Here is a 17,558-nt window from a genome sequence, read left to right on the forward strand (position 1 = left end):
GTGCGTATATTTATGTATGCCGCGGTGTTTGTGTGTTGGGTGTTGTGTGTGTGCAGCGTTGTCTGTGTGTGTGGGTGTCTGTGTAGGGCGGTGTTTGTGGTTCCCAGTGTGTGTGTGGTGTGGTGTGTGTGTGTGTGTGTGTTGGGGGGAGGTGTGCACCTCCCATCGTGCTCCATCCCCCATGCTGCGCACCCCCCATCGTGCTCCATCCGCCATGCTGCGCACTCCCAAACGTGCTCCATCCGCCATGCTGCGCACTCCCAAACGTGCTCCATCCGCCATGCTGCGCACTCCCAAACGTGGTCCATCCGCCATGCTGCGCACTCCCAAACATGCTCCATCCGCCATGCTGCGCACTCCCAAACGTGGTCCTAGATACCGCCATGCTGCGCAGTCCCAAACGTGCTCCATCCGCCATGCTGCGCACTCCCAAACGTGCTCCATCCCCCATGCTGCGCACTCCCCATCGTGCTCCATCCCCCATGCTGCGCACCCCCCATCGTGCTCCATCCCCCATGCTGCACCAGCATCAGCCTCTCTGCCCCCAGCATCAGCCTCTCTGCCCCCAGCATCAGCCTCTCTCCTCCCAGCATCAGCCTCTCTCCTCCCAGCATCAGCCTCTCTCCTCCCAGCATCAGCCTCTCTCCTCCCAGCATCAGCCTCTCTGCTCCCAGCATCAGCCTCTCTGTCCCCAGCATCAGCCTTTCTCCTCCCAGCCTCAGCCTCCCCCAGCATCAGCCTCTCTTCTCTCAGCCTCCTCCCTCCCAGCTTCCCTCCTCCCAGCCTCCCCCAGCATCAGCCTCTCCCCTCCCAGCCTCCCCCAGCATCAGCCTCCCCCAGCATCAGCCTCTCTCCTTCCAGCCTCCCCCAGCATCAGCCTCCCCCAGCATCAGCCTCTCTCCTCCCAGCCTCCCTCCTCCCAGCCTTCCCCAGGATCAGCCTCTCTCCTCCCAGCCTCCCTCTTCCCAGCCTTCCCCAGCATCAGCCTCCACCTCCCAGCCTCCCTCAGCATCAGCCTCCCCCAGCATCAGCCTCTCTCCTTCCAGCCTCCCCCAGCATCAGCCTCCCCCAGCATCAGCCTCTCTCCTTCCAGCCTCCCCCAGCATCAGGCTCTCTCCTCCCAGCCTCCCTCCTCCCAGCCTTCCCCAGGATCAGCCTCTCTCCTCCCAGCCTCCCTCTTCCCAGCCTTCCCCAGCATCAGCCTCCACCTCCCAGCCGCCCTCAGCATCAGCCTCCCCCAGCATCAGCCTCTCTCCTTCCAGCCTCCCCCAGCATCAGCCTCCCCCAGCATCAGCCTCTCTCCTCCCAACCTCCCCCAGCATCAGCCTCCCCCTCCCAGCCTCCCCAGCATCAGCCTCCCCCAGCATCAGCCTCTCTCCTTCCAGCCTCCCCCAGCATCAGCCTCCCCCAGCATCAGCCTCCGCCTCCCAGCCTCCCCCAGCATCAGCCTCCGCCTCCCAGCCACCCCCAGCATCAGCCTCTCTTCTCCCAGCCTCCCCCAGCATCAGCCTCTCTCCTCCCAGCCTCCCCCAGCATCAGCCTCTCTCCTCCCAGCCTCCCCTAGCATCAGCCTCCCCCTCCCAGCCTCCCCCAGCATCAGCCTCCCCCAGCATCAGCCTCTCTCCTTCCAGCCTCCCCCAGGCATCAGCCTCCCCCAGCATCAGCCTCTCTCCTCCCAGCCTCCCCCAGCATCAGCCTCCCCCTCCCAGCCTCCCCCAGCATCAGCCTCCCCCAGCATCAGCCTCTCTCCTTCCAGCCTCCCCCAGCATCAGCCTCCCCCAGCATTAGCCTCTCTCATCCCAGCCACCCCCAGCATCAGCCTCCCCCAGCATCAGCCTCTCTCCTCCCAGCCTCCCCCAGCATCAGCCTCCCCCAGCATCAGCTTACACCCTCCCAGCCTCCCCCAACATCAGCCTCCCCCAGCATCAGCCTCTCTCCTTCCAGCCTCCCCCAGCATCAGCCTCCCCCAGCATCAGCCTCTCTCATCCCAGCCACCCCCAGCATCAGCCTCCCCCAGCATCAGCCTCTCTCCTCCCAGCCTCCCCCAGCATCAGCCTCCCCCAGCATCAGCCTACACCCTCCCAGCCTCCCCCAACATCAGCCTCCCCCATCATCAGCCTCCCCCTCCCAGCCTTCCCCAGGATCAGCCTCTCTCCTCCCAGCCTCCTCCAGCACGCCGTGCTCCTCTGCCGCCACTCACAGATCCGATCGCATACACTCACACACACACACACACACACCCGATCGCATACACTCACACCCACCCGATCGCATACACTCACACCCACCCGATCGCATCCGCCATGCTGCGCACTCCCAAACGTGGTCCATCCGCCATGCTGCGCACTCCCAAATGTGCTTTATCCGCCATGCTGCGCACTCCCAAACGTGCTCCATCCGCCATGCTGCGCACTCCCAAACATGCTCCATCCGCCATGCTGCGCACTCCCAAACGTGGTCCATCCGCCATGCTGCGCAGTCCCAAACGTGCTCCATCCGCCATGCTGCGCACTCCCAGACGTGCTCCATCCCCCATGCTGCGCACTCCCCATCGTGCTCCATCCCCAATGCTGCGCACCCCCCCATCGTGCTCCATCCCCCATGCTGCACCAGCATCAGCCTCTCTGCCCCCAGCATCAGCCTCTCTCCTCCCAGCATCAGCCTCTCTCCTCCCAGCATCAGCCTCTCTCCTCCCAGCATCAGCCTCTCTCCTCCCAGCATCAGCCTCTCTCCTCCCAGCATCAGCCTCTCTCCTCCCAGCATCAGCCTCTCTGCTCCCAGCATCAGCCTCTCTGTCCCCAGCATCAGCCTCTCTCCTCCCAGCCTCAGCCTCCCCCAGCATCAGCCTCTCTTCTCTCAGCCTCCCCCCTCCCAGCCTCCCTCCTCCCAGCCTCCCCCAGCATCAGCCTCTCTCCTCCCAGCCTCCCCCAGCATCATCCTTTCTCCTTCCAGCCTCCCCAGCATCAGCCTCCCCCAGCATCAGCCTCTCTCCTCCCAGCCTCCCTCCTCCCAGCCTTCCCCAGGATCAGCCTCTCTCCTCCCAGCCTCCCTCTTCCCAGCCTTCCCCAGCATCAGCCTCCACCTCCCAGCCTCCCTCAGCATCAGCCTCCCCCAGCATCAGCCTCTCTCCTTCCAGCCTCCCCCAGCATCAGCCTCCCCCAGCATCACCCTCTCTCCTTCCAGCCTCCCCCAGCATCAGCCTCCCCCAGCATCAGCCTCTCTCCTCCCAGCCTCCCTCCTCCCAACCTCCCCCAGCATCAGCCTCCCCCAGCATCAGCCTCCCCCAGCATCAGCCTCTCTCCTTCCAGCCTCCCCCAGCATCAGCCTCCCCCAGCATCAGCCTCTGCCTCCCAGCCTCCCCCAGCATCAGCCTCCGCCTCCCAGCCTCCCCCAGCATCAGCCTCTCTCCTCCCAGCCTCCCCCAGCATCAGCCTCTCTCCTCCCAGCCTCCCCTAGCATCAGCCTCCCCCTCCCAGCCTCCCCCAGCATCAGCCTCCCCCAGCATCAGCCTCTCTCCTTCCAGCCTCCCCCAGCATCAGCCTCCCCCAGCATCAGCCTCTCTCCTCCCAGCCTCCCCCAGCATCAGCCTCCCCCTCCCAGCCTCCCCCAGCATCAGCCTCCCCCAGCATCAGCCTCTCTCCTTCCAGCCTCCCCCAGCATCAGCCTCCCCCAGCATTAGCCTCTCTCATCCCAGCCACCCCCAGCATCAGCCTCCCCCAGCATCAGCCTCTCTCCTCCCAGCCTCCCCCAGCATCAGCCTCCCCCAGCATCAGCCTACACCCTCCCAGCCTCCCCCAGCATCAGCCTCCCCCTCCCAGCCTCCCCCAGCATCAGCCTCCCCCAGCATCAGCCTCTCTCCTTCCAGCCTCCCCCAGCATCAGCCTCCCCCAGCATTAGCCTCTCTCATCCCAGCCACCCCCAGCATCAGCCTCCCCCAGCATCAGCCTCTCTCCTCCCAGCCTCCCCCAGCATCAGCCTCCCCCAGCATCAGCCTACACCCTCCCAGCCTCCCCCAGCATCAGCCTCCCCCTCCTAGCCTTCCCCAGGATCAGCCTCTCTCCTCCCAGCCTCCTCCAGCACGCCGTGCTCCTCTGCCGCCACTCACAGATCCGATCGCATACACTCACACACACACCCACCCGATCGCATACACTCACACCCACCCGATCGCATACACTCACACCCACCCGATCGCATACACTCACACCCACCCGATCGCATACACTCACACCCACCTGATCGCATACACTCACACACACCCGATCGCATACACTCACACACACACTGACGATATTGCACATACGCGCTCACACTCACAACATCCGGAGATACCATATGCTTCTGGCCATGTGATCCTCTGCCAGGTCCTGGAAGCTCACAGCACAGTATCGCGGCCGAGAAGCAAGCGATATCTCCGGATGGTGTGAGTGTGTGGATGCGATGTGATGTGTGTGTGAGGTGTGTGTGAGAGTGAGTGTGATCTGATGTGTGTGTGTATGTGTGTGTCTGTTGTTATGTGTGTGCGTGTGGATGTTCAGCCGCTGCAGGACCTTGATGCGCTGGTAACTATGCTACCATGGTTACCAGCGCATCACGTCCCCCACTCGCACGGGAGCCCACACCAGCATCCGGCGGCAAACCCCAGCAATGCGAGGGTTTGTGTCGGCTGGGTTGGCGGCGTACGCTGATGTGGGCTCCCGGGGGTACAGTACTCACCTGGGAGTCGTGTCTCCGTGTCAGTTCGGGGGATGCGTGCGGGGGGCGGGGCCAGAGCGAGCGTGCATTGCGTGAGGGTGGCGGGGCGTGGCCGAGTTGCCAATACGTGCAGGGTGCCGGGGCGAGAGGCCAATCCGTGTGGGGGGCGGAGCCTGTGCGAGCGGCCGGCCAATCCGTGTGGAGGGGGAGCCAGGGCGAGCGACCAATCCGTGCGGGGGGCGGGGCCATGGCGAGGCCAGCGGCCAATCCGCTTTGTGTCACCGTAAGGACACAATTTTGGAGCAAGACAGACAGACAGACAGACAGAATAAGGCAATTATATATATAGATATATTTACATCCAGTGCATACACACACACTAGGCTGGGATAAATATAAGTATATATATAATATATATACACACCAGGATAGGCCCACACCTTGGGTCACAATAGGGCCCAGTCTGGGAGACAAATAATGTATATATGACTTAGAACTCTACTGACCAACGTCCGGAGGTAGGCCCAGGTCTAAATTTCGCACCGGGGCCCATCGCACTCTAGTTACACCACTGCCTATAATTATCTGTATGTAAGGAATGAATTCAGTCCCTGTATGTGTCTCCTTCAGCTCTATCCAGTAAGAGGACAACACCAGAGAGATGTCCCCGTCCTCTTCTCCCACAGGACTGTAACCAAGAAGATCCCGATGTTCCTCAGGATGTGTCTCCTCCAGCTCTATCCAGTAAGAGATATCTACTCATGCACTTTTTGCACTAATTTTGTGTTTACATTTTTAGACTTTCTGCTCTGTTTTTTTCAGCTGTATTTTCTGTTTCTGCTTCTTCTGCTGTTTGTTTCTAGTCCCTTCTCTATGTTGTTGTGAAGGCAACTCAAAGACCTGCAGAGGGTTCATGAATACCCTGTTTCCCTTAAAATAAGCCCTAGTTACAGGCAGGTCCAGCGTTCGGAGGAGTCAAACTGTGCAATTTCTCAGGAACCCCACTTTCTTAAGGACCTCATCAGTTGCAGTCGGAAGTTGATTGTTTAAGGACCTTTGATGAAGTCATGTGACATGATGTAACCAAAGGTCTCTTAATTGCATGCATCTAAAAAAACTGAACAGGACACAGGCTGGCATACAGGACTGGTATTAGGTGTAAGGGAGAGCAAACTGGGCAATTTCACAGGGCCCCCATTCTCCTAGTGGCCCCAGTGTTTTATATATCGATTATAGGACTGCTTAAGAACCTTTTTGACATCACGCCATGTGACCAAAGGTTTCTTAATTGCAGGAGTATAAAGCTGAAGAGGAGACAGGCTGGTGTGTGTGTGTGTGTGTGTGTGTGTGTGTGTGTGTGTGTGTGTGTGTGTGTGTGTGGATAATAGGAAAAAAAAAGTTACAGCCGCACACTGAGATACCAAATTTTTAAACTACCAAAAAATATCTAATAAAATTATTGCTGTAGAGAATGTGAACTACTGGCAAACTACCCTGGAAGGATTGGAGACACCTACAGAAGGAGATTTGACACCTAGACCTTGATTCTTCAAAGCAATTATGCCAGAATTCTGTCAGAAATCACTTTTCAATCAAATTTTTTTGCAACACAGAGCTGTGAAAAAAGATTGTGCGACTAAATCATCATGGTGCGCTGTGCTGACATCACTCACATGTCCTTTAGCTCCCAGCAGTACAAGCAGACATGGCCTCCCCTTACTGGTACCTCATAGTGAAATGTATGACCTCCAGCGCCACCGAGAAGAAGCTGACTATCAAGATGACATCAAGCATGTGACTAATGTATTTGCGGTGCTCCTTTTCTTCTCATGTTCCTTAGCTCTGTACACCGCATTAGGGTGCACCCACCTTCATTTTGATCGGTGGTGCGCTCCTAAAACACATTTCTATCAAGCATGTGACTGTGATCGGAGGAGGTCTGATGGGTGTCAGGATAGCGCAGGTAGCTGCAGCAACCGGACACACTGTTGTTTTAGTGGAGCAGACTGATGACATCTTGAAAAAGTCTGCAAAAAGTTTTGAAGACAGCTTGAAAAGGGTCACTAAGAAGATGTTTGCGGACAAGCCTGAGGCTGCTTCACAGTTCATCAGCAACTTCATCCCAAGCACAGACCCAGCGGCCGTGGTGCACAGCAATGATCTGGTGGTGGAAGCCATAATAGAAAACTTGGAAGTGAAAAACGCACTAATCAAGACACTGGACAAATTTGCACCAGAACGCACCATATTTGCCAGCAACACATTCTTTTTGGCAACAACTGACATAGCCATCTCCACAACTAGGCAGGATCAGTTCGGAGGTCTGTATTTCTTTAATCCAGTACCAATGATGACGCTGGTGGAGGTCATTAAAACACCAATGACTAGCCAAACGACTTCTGACTCTCTCATGGACTTCAGTAAAACAGTAGGAAAGATGCCTGTGTCATGTAACGACACCCCAGGGTTCATTGTTAACCGTCTTCTGGTACCATACCTAATGGAATTCGTGCATCTTCATGAAAGAGGTCATGCATCTAAGGAAGACATGGATGTTGCAATGAAATTGGAAGCCCGTTACCCAATAGGTCCTTTTGAGCTTTTGGATTATGTTGGTCTTGACACTAGTATATACACCACTGATGGTTGGTACCAGATGGAACCTGAAAACACCCTTTTTGCCTCCAGTGAATTGCACAATAAGCTTGGAAAGAAGACCGGAGAAGGATTTTATAAAGGCAGATGGTTGGCCTGGCTGCACTGCAGAGCTATATTGTTATAGTCTCTTGTTTGCTTTGATTACGATGACCGTTGTTGCTTTTACATTGCATGGTTTTCTCAGCACTTATTAACACTCTAGTGCCTTACAGTCATGATTCTCTATTTCATCAACATCCTTTTTACTGTTGATTCCAAACATTGATACGTCATAGCCATTATACAGTCAATAATAAATGAATGTACAAAAAATAAATTGTGCAACTTTTGGAGGTTTCACGCCAATTTTAACCAGCTTTGCCAAAATGGGCAGAGCTTGGCCAGAAGAAGGGTGTGATGTCACCGCTTCTCTAATTCATAACAAACTGCGATGTTCCCTATGCCAGAAATCTCACCCCAGTCCCTGACATTATACATTGCCGGTCTTCATGATTTAGAACCCTAATGTTTATCTGCACAGACAGCAAGACCCTGTTACCTACTTTGGTTAAGCCATCAATGTTACAGTCCCGGACAAGCCCATTAAATATTTGGCGTCTTTCTCTATTTTATTTTCATCTTCGAAAAAAACCTTTTTGAAATTGTCTATGTTGTGGATCAATGTCACAATGAGATGCTTGCAGGCATCGCCAACTGTCATGGCGGCATCAGGATCTGTGGAAATTACACATTCTGGCACTCTGCTTGTGTGACGCCCTGGACTAGCCAGGTAGTCACACACATAACAACATACACACCCCCCCACCCTAGGCAGTTAAAACAGTCAGACAAAAACCCTTGTTGCCTCCCTCCAGGGTCTGATGTCCACACCAGGTGGGGCGGAGCCAGGCGGTTGGCCCCACGCACCGAGGAGTTCACAGGCTTGGAGGCGGGAAAAGCAGTAGATGAGTTTGAGAGGTGAAAGTGAGAGGACACAAACTGCAAGTGTCTGGGTTGGAGCCCAGGCACTGACAGCAAGGTTGGCAGACGGTGGTGGCCGTCTGCAGGAGTTGACGGATCTCTGCGGAACCGTAGGACCGGGGTTGGGCGGTGACCCACCGGTACTGAACCGGGGAGCGGAGTGAAGTTAAGCACACAGGCAGGGCCATCGGACCCCGACCAGGCTTGGAGCCGCCGACAATGGTCAAATCCGAGAGTGACCGGAACCCCAGGGGTTTCCTAACAACCAAGTCCCGACAGAAGGCAACAGTCCACACCGTGAGGATATACAGACACCGCCACAGGCTAGAGATCCAAGGGCCAGCGCCTGCGGGCAAAAGGGCTCCTACGGTACCTATACGCCGGGGAGTGGACTACCGTTAGGAAACCATCAGTCAACACAGTTTACACAGGTGCAGGGAAAGACAGCCACCATCAGCCGTCTGGGGAGAGCACAACAACACTGCAGCCGGCTGCGGGACCCGTCCATCCGGTCGTTTGGTTTACCGGAGACTTTGAGACTTTCTGTCTGAGTGAGTACGCCAGTGCCGCCTGGCACCGCGCCGCGCTGTCCTCACCGGGTCCCGGGAGCACCGACCCCTACCCACGGAGGGGACAACATCCTAGCTGCTCCCTACCATCTCTCCCGGGATCCCTGTCACCAGCAGCGGTGGTGCCATCATCACCACGTCCCGTGGGTGGCGTCACGAACTCTCCCCCTAAACAAACCATCCCTTTTCACTAACGGGTGACGAGCGCTGCTCGAGTCCCCGGGTCCGGCCCACCGCTCGAGCCACCGAGCAGCAGCAGCAGAAGCCCCGGACCTGAACGTGGCGAGCGCGCCCCCTCCGCCCGCTACACTTGCTAACTTCTCTGATGTCTGTGAGCAGCGCAGGGAGACGCAGATGTTGAACAACATATTTAGTAAGACTAGAAAGAGTTAGTCTCTGCTGGGCTTCTTGTTAATGTCTTTGATCACATGATGTAAGGGGACCAGTATTAATCGCTCCCCTTCTGTATATGCTGGCTGGATAATTCCATTATTGCCAGCTATAATTTACCTATACAGGTTTGGTGAGGTGTTGTGATACAAACTACTGGTTGTTGTGCATTATTGCTGTGAGCAGTTGTGGTGTTAACCCTTGTTGTCTTTTTGTTTCTGCCTTCCTGCTCTTGCTTTTCTCCTTAGTCTTTCACTGTTTATTTTTGAGAGTTTGCAGTGTGTCTGAATTCTGGTTTTCCCGTCTGTCTTAATCTGTATTTCCATCATACTCCTGCCCCTTCCTTCCACGTTCAGGGGTAATCCAGAGGTTAGGGATAGCCTAAAGTCTCCTAGCATGAGGGAAAGTATAGGATCTCCTTGTCCCTCATTATCCTGCAGTCACATTGCGACAATCAATCAGATTATATTTTATAGAACATTCCAGAGAACTGGTGTTAGGAATGGGAGATCCGAATTAACGAAGATGTAACTCTTAGATCTCGAAATTGGAAAACAGATTCAGAATAATTTGTTTCCTAATTTTATTTCTGATGTTATGGTTTATAAAAATAGCAAAAAAAAGAGGAGCATATCCTCCAAAAATTAATTAATACTTACAGCAAGATGGGCTGCAGTGTGTACATCCCCAGGCCAAAAACTAGTACTCTACCAGGATACAGCTAAACCCCCACTAAAGTGGAAGCATCACAGGTGCAGGAGGAGCAAATCACACACACACACCTCCATGGAATGGAGGGGGGAGACTGCTAGATGATGAAACTGCACACTAGTGGCTTGCATAGAGCGCTGTTCACACATGCAGATAACACAGTCACAAACCCACAGCCTATTAGGTGACGCCCATACTATTAGATCAGTCGGGCTGCCAAGCCGTACCCCACTGTGTATCATGCACGGACAGACACTCTACAATGCAAGGCCCAACAGAAAGGGGCCTGGCTGTATCCTGTACAAAAAAATATGAGGTTTTTATTGGTATTTATGGCCATAAAACGTAAGCCTACAACCCTCATCACGGGACCTCATGCTTGTAGATTCCTACACTAAATATAAAAATAGCAAGAAAAAGAGGAACATATCCTCCAAAAATTAAGTAATACTTACAGCAAGATGGGCTGCAGTGTGTACATCGCCCAAGCCAAAAACTAGTACTCTACCAGGATACAGCTAAACCCCCACTAAAGTGGAAGCATCACTGGTGCAGTTTTATCATCTAGCAGTCTCCCCCCTCAATTCCATGGAGGTGTGTGTGTGATTTGCTCCACCTGCACCTGTGATGCTTCCACTTTTGTGGGGGTTTAGCTGTATCCTGGTAGAGTACTAGTTTTTGGCCTGGGCGATGTACATACTGCAGCCCATCTTGCTGATGTTATGGTTTAAAAATATAAATCTACTTTCCAAATTATATCATTAAAAAATAATAACATTGTGTTTATTTTTAGCCGATGACTGTATCAGGAGTTCAAATGGACCTCTAATATCTTCAGAATTTAAAATAGATGATCAAACTATTACACATGATACATATGAAGAGCATGCTGTTGTTCCAAATATACCTCCAGTACTTCCTCGGAAAGCTTCATCATCTGATCTTTTCAAACAAGTCCAAAATTCTGATTTATCACAGCATTGTCAGCAAAATAAACGTTACAGAAGAGATGTGGGACATAAAACGGCTCCTACAAGGGAGAAACCATTTTCATGTACAGAGTGTGAGAAATGTTTTATTCGGAAATTGGACCTTGTTACACATCAAAGAATTCACACAGGGGAGAAGCCATTTTCATGCTCAGAGTGTGGGAAATGTTTTATTAAGAAATCACATCTTGTTTGGCATCAAAAATCTCACACAGGGGAGAAGCCATTTTCATGCTCAGAGTGTGGGAAATGTTTTATTCGGAAATCAGACCTTGTTAAACATCAGAAAATTCACACAGGGGAGAAGCCATTTTCATGTTCAGAATGTGGGAAATGTTTTATTCAGAAAACACATCTTGTTTGCCATCAAATATCTCACACAGGGGAGAAGCCATTTTCATGTTCAGAGTGTGGGAAATGTTTTATTCAGAAATCAGACCTTGTTAAACATCAGAAAATTCACACAGGGGAAAAGTCATTTTCATGTTCAGAGTGTGTGAAAAGTTTTATTCAGAAATCAGATCTTGTTAGTCATCAAAGATCTCACACAGGGGAGAAGCCATTTTCATGTTCAGAGTGTGGGAAATGTTTTATTCGGAAATCAGACCTTGTTAAACATCAGAAAATTCACATAGGGGAGAAGCCATTTTCATGTTCAGAGTGTGGGAAATGTTTTATCTGCAAATCAAACCTTGATAGACATCAGAAAACTCACACAGGGGAGAAGCCGTTTTCATGCCCAGAATGTGGTGAATGTTTTACTAGGAAATCACATCTTGTTTACCATCAAAAAAATCACACAAAATAAACCATTTTTATGTTCTGAATGTGGAAAATGTTATTTTCATGTTGTGAATACACTGAGTGCAGAATTATTAGGCAAGTTGTATTTTAAAGGATTTTTGTTATTATTGATCAACAACTATGTTCTCAATCGACCCAAAAAACGTTTAAATATCAAAGCATAATATTTTCGGAAGTTGGAGTGGGTTTTTTTTTAAGATTTGGCTATCTTAGGAGGATATTTGTTTGTGCAGGTAACTATTACTGTGCAGAATTTTTAGGCAACTTAATAAAAACCAAATATATTCCCATCTCAATTGTTTATTTTCACCAGGTAAACCAATATAACTGCACAAAATTTAGAAATAAACATTTCTGACATGCAAAAACAAAACCCCAAAAAAGTAGTGACCAATATAGCCACCTTTCTTTATGATGATACTCAGCAGCCTACCATCCATAGATTCTGTCAGTTTCATGATCTGTTTAAGATCAACATTGTGTGCAGCAGCCACCACAGCCTCCCAGACACTGTTCCGAGAGGTGTACTGTTTTCCTCCCTGTAGATCTTATATTTTATGAGAGACCACAGGTTTTCTATGGGGTTCAGATCAGGTGAACAAGGGGGCCATGTTATTATTTTTCATCTTTTAGACCTTTACTGGCCAGCCACGCTGTGGAGTAGTTGGATGCATGTGATGGAGCATTGTCCTGCATGAAAATTATGTTTTTCTTAAACGATACCGACATCTTTTTGTACCACTGCTGGAAGACGTCTTCCCAGAAACTGGCAGTAGGTCTAGGAGTTGTGCTTCACTCCATCCTCAACCCGAAAAGGTCGCACAAGTTCATCTGAGGGACCACAGGTTCTATATGGGTTCAGATCAGGTGAACAAGGGGGCCATGTCATTATTTTTTCATCTTTTAGACCTTTACTGGCCAGCCACGCTGTGGAGTAATTGGATGCATGTGATGGAGCATTGTTCTGCATGAAAATCATGTTTTTCTTGAACGATACCGACTTCTTCCTGTACCACTGCTTGAAGAAGTCTGAAAGTTGAGCTTCACTCCATCCTCAACCTGAAAAGGTCTCACAAGTTCATCTTTGACAATAACAGCCCATACCAGTACCCCACCTCCACCTTGCTGGTGTCTGAGTCGGAGTGGAGCTCTCTGCCCTTTACTGATCCAGCCTCTGGACCATCCATCTGGCCCATCAAGAGTCACTCTCATTTCATCAGTCCATAAAACCTTTGAAAAATCAGTCTTAAGATATGTCTTGGCCCAATCTTGACATTTTCTCTTATGTTTCTTGTTCAAAGGTGGTCGTTTTTCAGCCTTCCTTACCTTGGCCATGTCCCTGAGTATGGCACACCTTGTGCTTTTTGATAACCCAGTAAAGTTGCAGCTCTGAAATATGGCCAAACTGGTGGCAAATGGCATCTTGGCAGCTTCACGCTTGATTTTCCTCAATTCATGGGCAGTTATTTTGCGCCTTTTTTGCCCAACACGCTTCTTGCGACCCTGTAGGCTATTTGCCATGAAATGCTTGATTGTTCGGTGATCATGCTTCAAAGGTTTTGCAATTTCAAGACTGCTGCATCCCTCTGCAAGACATCTCACAATTTTGGACTTTTCAGAGCCCGTCAAATCTCTCTTCTGACCCATTTTGCCAAAGGAAAGGAAGTTGCCTAATAATTATGCACCCCTTATATAGGGTGTTGATGTCATTACACCACACCCCTTCTCATTACAGAGACGCACATCACCTTATTTACTTAATTGGTATTTGGCTCTAAGCTTGGAGTAGGACAACATGTATAAAAATTATCATGTGATCAAAATACTCATTTGACAAATAAGTCTGCACACAGTGTATATTGACGTATAACATATCGGCTGTAACAGACAGTCATATCAGCAGACTCATTATACATGGCAAAATCCTTCTAAGCATATCTAACACATGCGACAGATACAACGCATACGTATCACACTGCATAACGAGAATTGGTGTATATACATATTACACTGCATAACGAGTATTGGTGTATATACATATCACACTGTATAACGAGTATTGGTGTATATACTGTACATATCACACTGCATAACAAGTATTGGTTTAAATACATATCACACTACATAACAAGTATTGGTGTATATGTAGCACACAGGGATATGGGGTACTTGGTTCCGGGTAGTGTTCGTCCTGGGAATGGTGACGATGGTGGCAGTTACCTGGTTCCGTGCACTGGGCCCTTTTTGTAATGGGGATATTTACAGGGGATTTGTGAATAAAAATATTTGTGACACCACTTGCGGTGTTGCGGCTAAGTGTAGGGAGCCGCCGCTGCAGAATGTCCTTACTGGGGCTGATGGTATGAGCAGCTAGTATGGTAGTCCCTCTGCAAGTAGGGTATTGCCTCAGCAGGTGTATGGTGCGGTGAGTGTCGAAAGAAGGAGTCCGTCAGGTATTCAATGCAACTGGTTTACTCAATTGGATGTTAACTGGTTGTCCGAGGTCGGCTGGTTTCGCCTCCAGGTCCCTTTCGTCCCAGTGCCAGTCTGGTTCTCTGGTACCTTCTTCCCCTGCACCTGTCTCTGGTAAGTGGGTCCCCGTGGTACGGAACACTGGGGATCACCGGTCTGTGGTGTGTCCACCTCTGTCCACCTGACAGTAGCGTGAACCTTGTGGGGTTGGAGTCTCTGGTCCTGTCCCCGGGTCTCCCTTTGCTACTGACTCTTCGGATTCTTTAGAGTCAGAGAGGTCTCTGATGGTCCCCTTGCTGTGCAGGTGTTAACAGGTCGGCTTGAAGCTCTTTCCTGTCCTAGGGTCCTGTACCCCATAGGTGCGTAGTTCCGGGAGTACTCCACCGTACTACACCAGCAACCACCTCTCCTGGGTACCAGGTCACCGTTAACGCAAATCAGGACGTTGCTCAGTCACACTTTTCACCTTCACTGTCTCCACTCTCACTGACTACCCTCCACAGTCTGCCCCTCCTACCTGGTCAACTTGTGGACTGGATTGGCTCCACCTCTAGGTTGCCATCCATTGGTCCCACCCTAGCTGGGTACCATTATATGGGGGATTTGTTGGAGAAAACTGGGATTACCTGGGTTCTTGGTGTTACCGGCACTAGGGTTCTGGTTCCCTAAGGGGGTAGGCCCTGCATCCTTGTGGGGATGCAGAACCTTGTAGCACCCTGAGGTGTTCAGGGGCGCTACATTTATACATATCACACAGCATAACGAGTATTGGTGTATATACATATCACACTACATAACGAGTATTAGTGTATTTGCATATCACAATGCATAAAGAGTATTGGTGTGTGTATATATATATATATATATATATATATATATATATAATCTATCACACTGCATAACGAGTATTGGTGTATATACATATCACACTGCATAACGAGTATTGGTATATATATATATATCACACTGCATAACGAGTATTGGTGTGTATATATATATATATAATCTATCACACTGCATAACGAGTATTGGTGTATATACATATCACACTGCATAACGAGTATTGGTATATATATATATATCACACTGCATAACGAGTATTGGTATATATACATATCACACTGCATTAATGAGTATTGGTATATACTGTATACAGTACTGACCAAAAGTTTGGATACACCTCATTCAAAGAGTTTTCTTTATTCTCATAACTTTGAAAATTGTAGATTCACATTGAAGGCATCACAACTATGAATTAACACATGTGGAATGAAATACCAAAAAAAGTGTGAAACAACTGAAAATATGTCTTATATTCTAGGGTCTTCAGAGTAGCCACCTTTTACTTTGAATACTGATTTGCACACTCTTGGCATTCTCTTGATGAGTTTCAAGAGGTAGTCACCAGAAATGGTCTTCCAGCAGTTTTGAAGGAGTTCCCAAAGATGCTTAGCACTTGTTGGCCCTTTTACCTTCACTCTGCAGTCCAGCTCACCCCAAACCATCTCGATTGGGTTCAGGTCTGGTGACTGTGGAGGCCAGGTCATCTCGCGTAGCACCCCATCACTCGCCTTCTTAGTCAAATAGCCCTTACACAGCCTGTAGGTGTGTTTGGGCTCATTGTCCTGTTGAAAAATAAATGGTCCAACTAAACGCAAACCGGATGGAATAGCATGCTGCTGCAAGATGCTGTGGTAGCCATGCTGGTTCAGTATGCCTTCAAATTTGAATAAATCCCCAACAGTGTCAGCAGCAAAGCACCCCCACACCATCACATCTCCTCCTCCATGCTTCACGGTGGGAACCAGGCATGTAGAGTCCATCGGTTCACCTTTTCTGCGTCGCACAAAGACACGGTGGTTGGATCCAAAGATCTCAAATTTGGACTCATCAGACCAAGCAAAAAAAGCAGCGGTCATCACCCGGGAGTGGGCCCGTGTCGAAGAGGACATCCACGGAGGCTGCCAGGCTATTATCACCCAGTTGGCCTGTGTGCGGGAACAGCGGGAGGGGCGGGGAATGCAGGCAGAGGCCAGAGACCTGCAGCTCGCTACCTATCGCGCCCGGGGCCTGATGTACCAGGGTGTTGTGGAACGTTTTAGCATCAAAAAGGGATAGGGTTTAATTGCAGAGCCCGGCCTGAAGGAGGGAGTGTTCATTTCCCGCCGGGATGTGAGACCCCATCTCCCCAAGGACACCCTGACCGGGATCTACATGTTGGTGACAAGGTTGCCTACACCCGGCATTATGGAGAGCGGGGCTGGTATGCCCTTGATGTGGAGGTTCTTGCAGAAAAGCCAGCCCCCGCTCCCACTATAGCACCCACTTCAGTTTCCACTGCAGCACCAGTCCCTCAGCTGCCACCAGGAGGCAATGCAGGAGCACGGGACCAGTGCACACAGACCCTAAGTGCTGATCCCAGGAGGCCAAGTGAACCTGATGGCCCCTTTCCAAGCCCCTGGTAGCCATGACCTGCTATGCTACCAGTTTCTTATTGTTGACTGTTCCAGTTAATGGTGTGGAATCAAAAGGTTAAAAATAGAAATGTGATTTAAAACTGCCGTTTTTAATTATTGAATATTTTTGAAACATGGACACTAGAGAAAGTTTACTAGTTTTTATGTTTTTGATAAAAATGGACCCAGGCTGCAGGACTGGCAGCAGCCAACACAAACTCTTGTGATTGCAAATAGTTGCACCAGTAGTGCACCACCAGAGTATGCCCTACCAGTGGACCCTAATGGACACCGCCACCAGGAGAGGCCAGGTGCAGGAAAGGTCTGTGGCAGAGGTGGTCGAGACCTGGTCACCTGTGCAACCGGTGACCTGCCTCCTGACAGGGTTCTGGGACCAGGACCTTGGGGTGGTAGGTGAAGAGAGGGGTGCGCCAGTTGTTGCAACAGTTAAAGATTGAACCTCCCCTGCGTGGGAAGACCTGTTTATGTTTACTTGTTGAAAATAAAAAGTGTAAACAGTTTCACTTGCAGCCCAAGGATGTGCTGGAATTAACCAAGGGGGAATATAGCGCCCCTGAAGCCCTCAGTGTGCTACAAGGTTCTGCCTCCCCACAAGGATGTGGGGCCTACCCCCTTAGGTACCCGGAGATCCAGTGGCCGTAACACCAAAAACCCAGGTAATCTCAGTTTTCACCAACAATCCCCCATATAATGGTACTAGCTAGGGTCGGACCAATGGATGGCCGCCTAGAGGTGGAGCCAGTGCAGTCCACTAGTTGACCAGGTGGGAGGGGCGGACTGAGGACAGAGAAGTCAGAACACAGAAAGATGAGAGTCTGGAGAGAGTCTGAAGG

The 17,558-nt window shown here is 50.6% G+C and overlaps 1 protein-coding gene across 1 annotated transcript; it reads left to right on the plus strand.

Annotated features, from left to right (window-relative positions):
* Positions 1-5,325: 5,325 nt before the first annotated feature.
* Positions 5,326-11,997, plus strand: LOC142265993 (uncharacterized; the record flags this gene model as incomplete). The annotated part of the gene is made up of 2 exons (XM_075332298.1): positions 5,326-5,439; positions 10,777-11,997. Coding segments are annotated over 2 exons (1,118 nt in total), but the record flags the coding sequence as incomplete, so codon positions are not given.
* Between the last annotated feature and the right edge of the window lie 5,561 nt (positions 11,998-17,558).

The sequence above is a fragment of the Anomaloglossus baeobatrachus genome, unplaced genomic scaffold, assembly GCF_048569485.1.
Source record: "Anomaloglossus baeobatrachus isolate aAnoBae1 unplaced genomic scaffold, aAnoBae1.hap1 Scaffold_281, whole genome shotgun sequence".
Taxonomy (NCBI): domain Eukaryota; kingdom Metazoa; phylum Chordata; class Amphibia; order Anura; family Aromobatidae; genus Anomaloglossus; species Anomaloglossus baeobatrachus.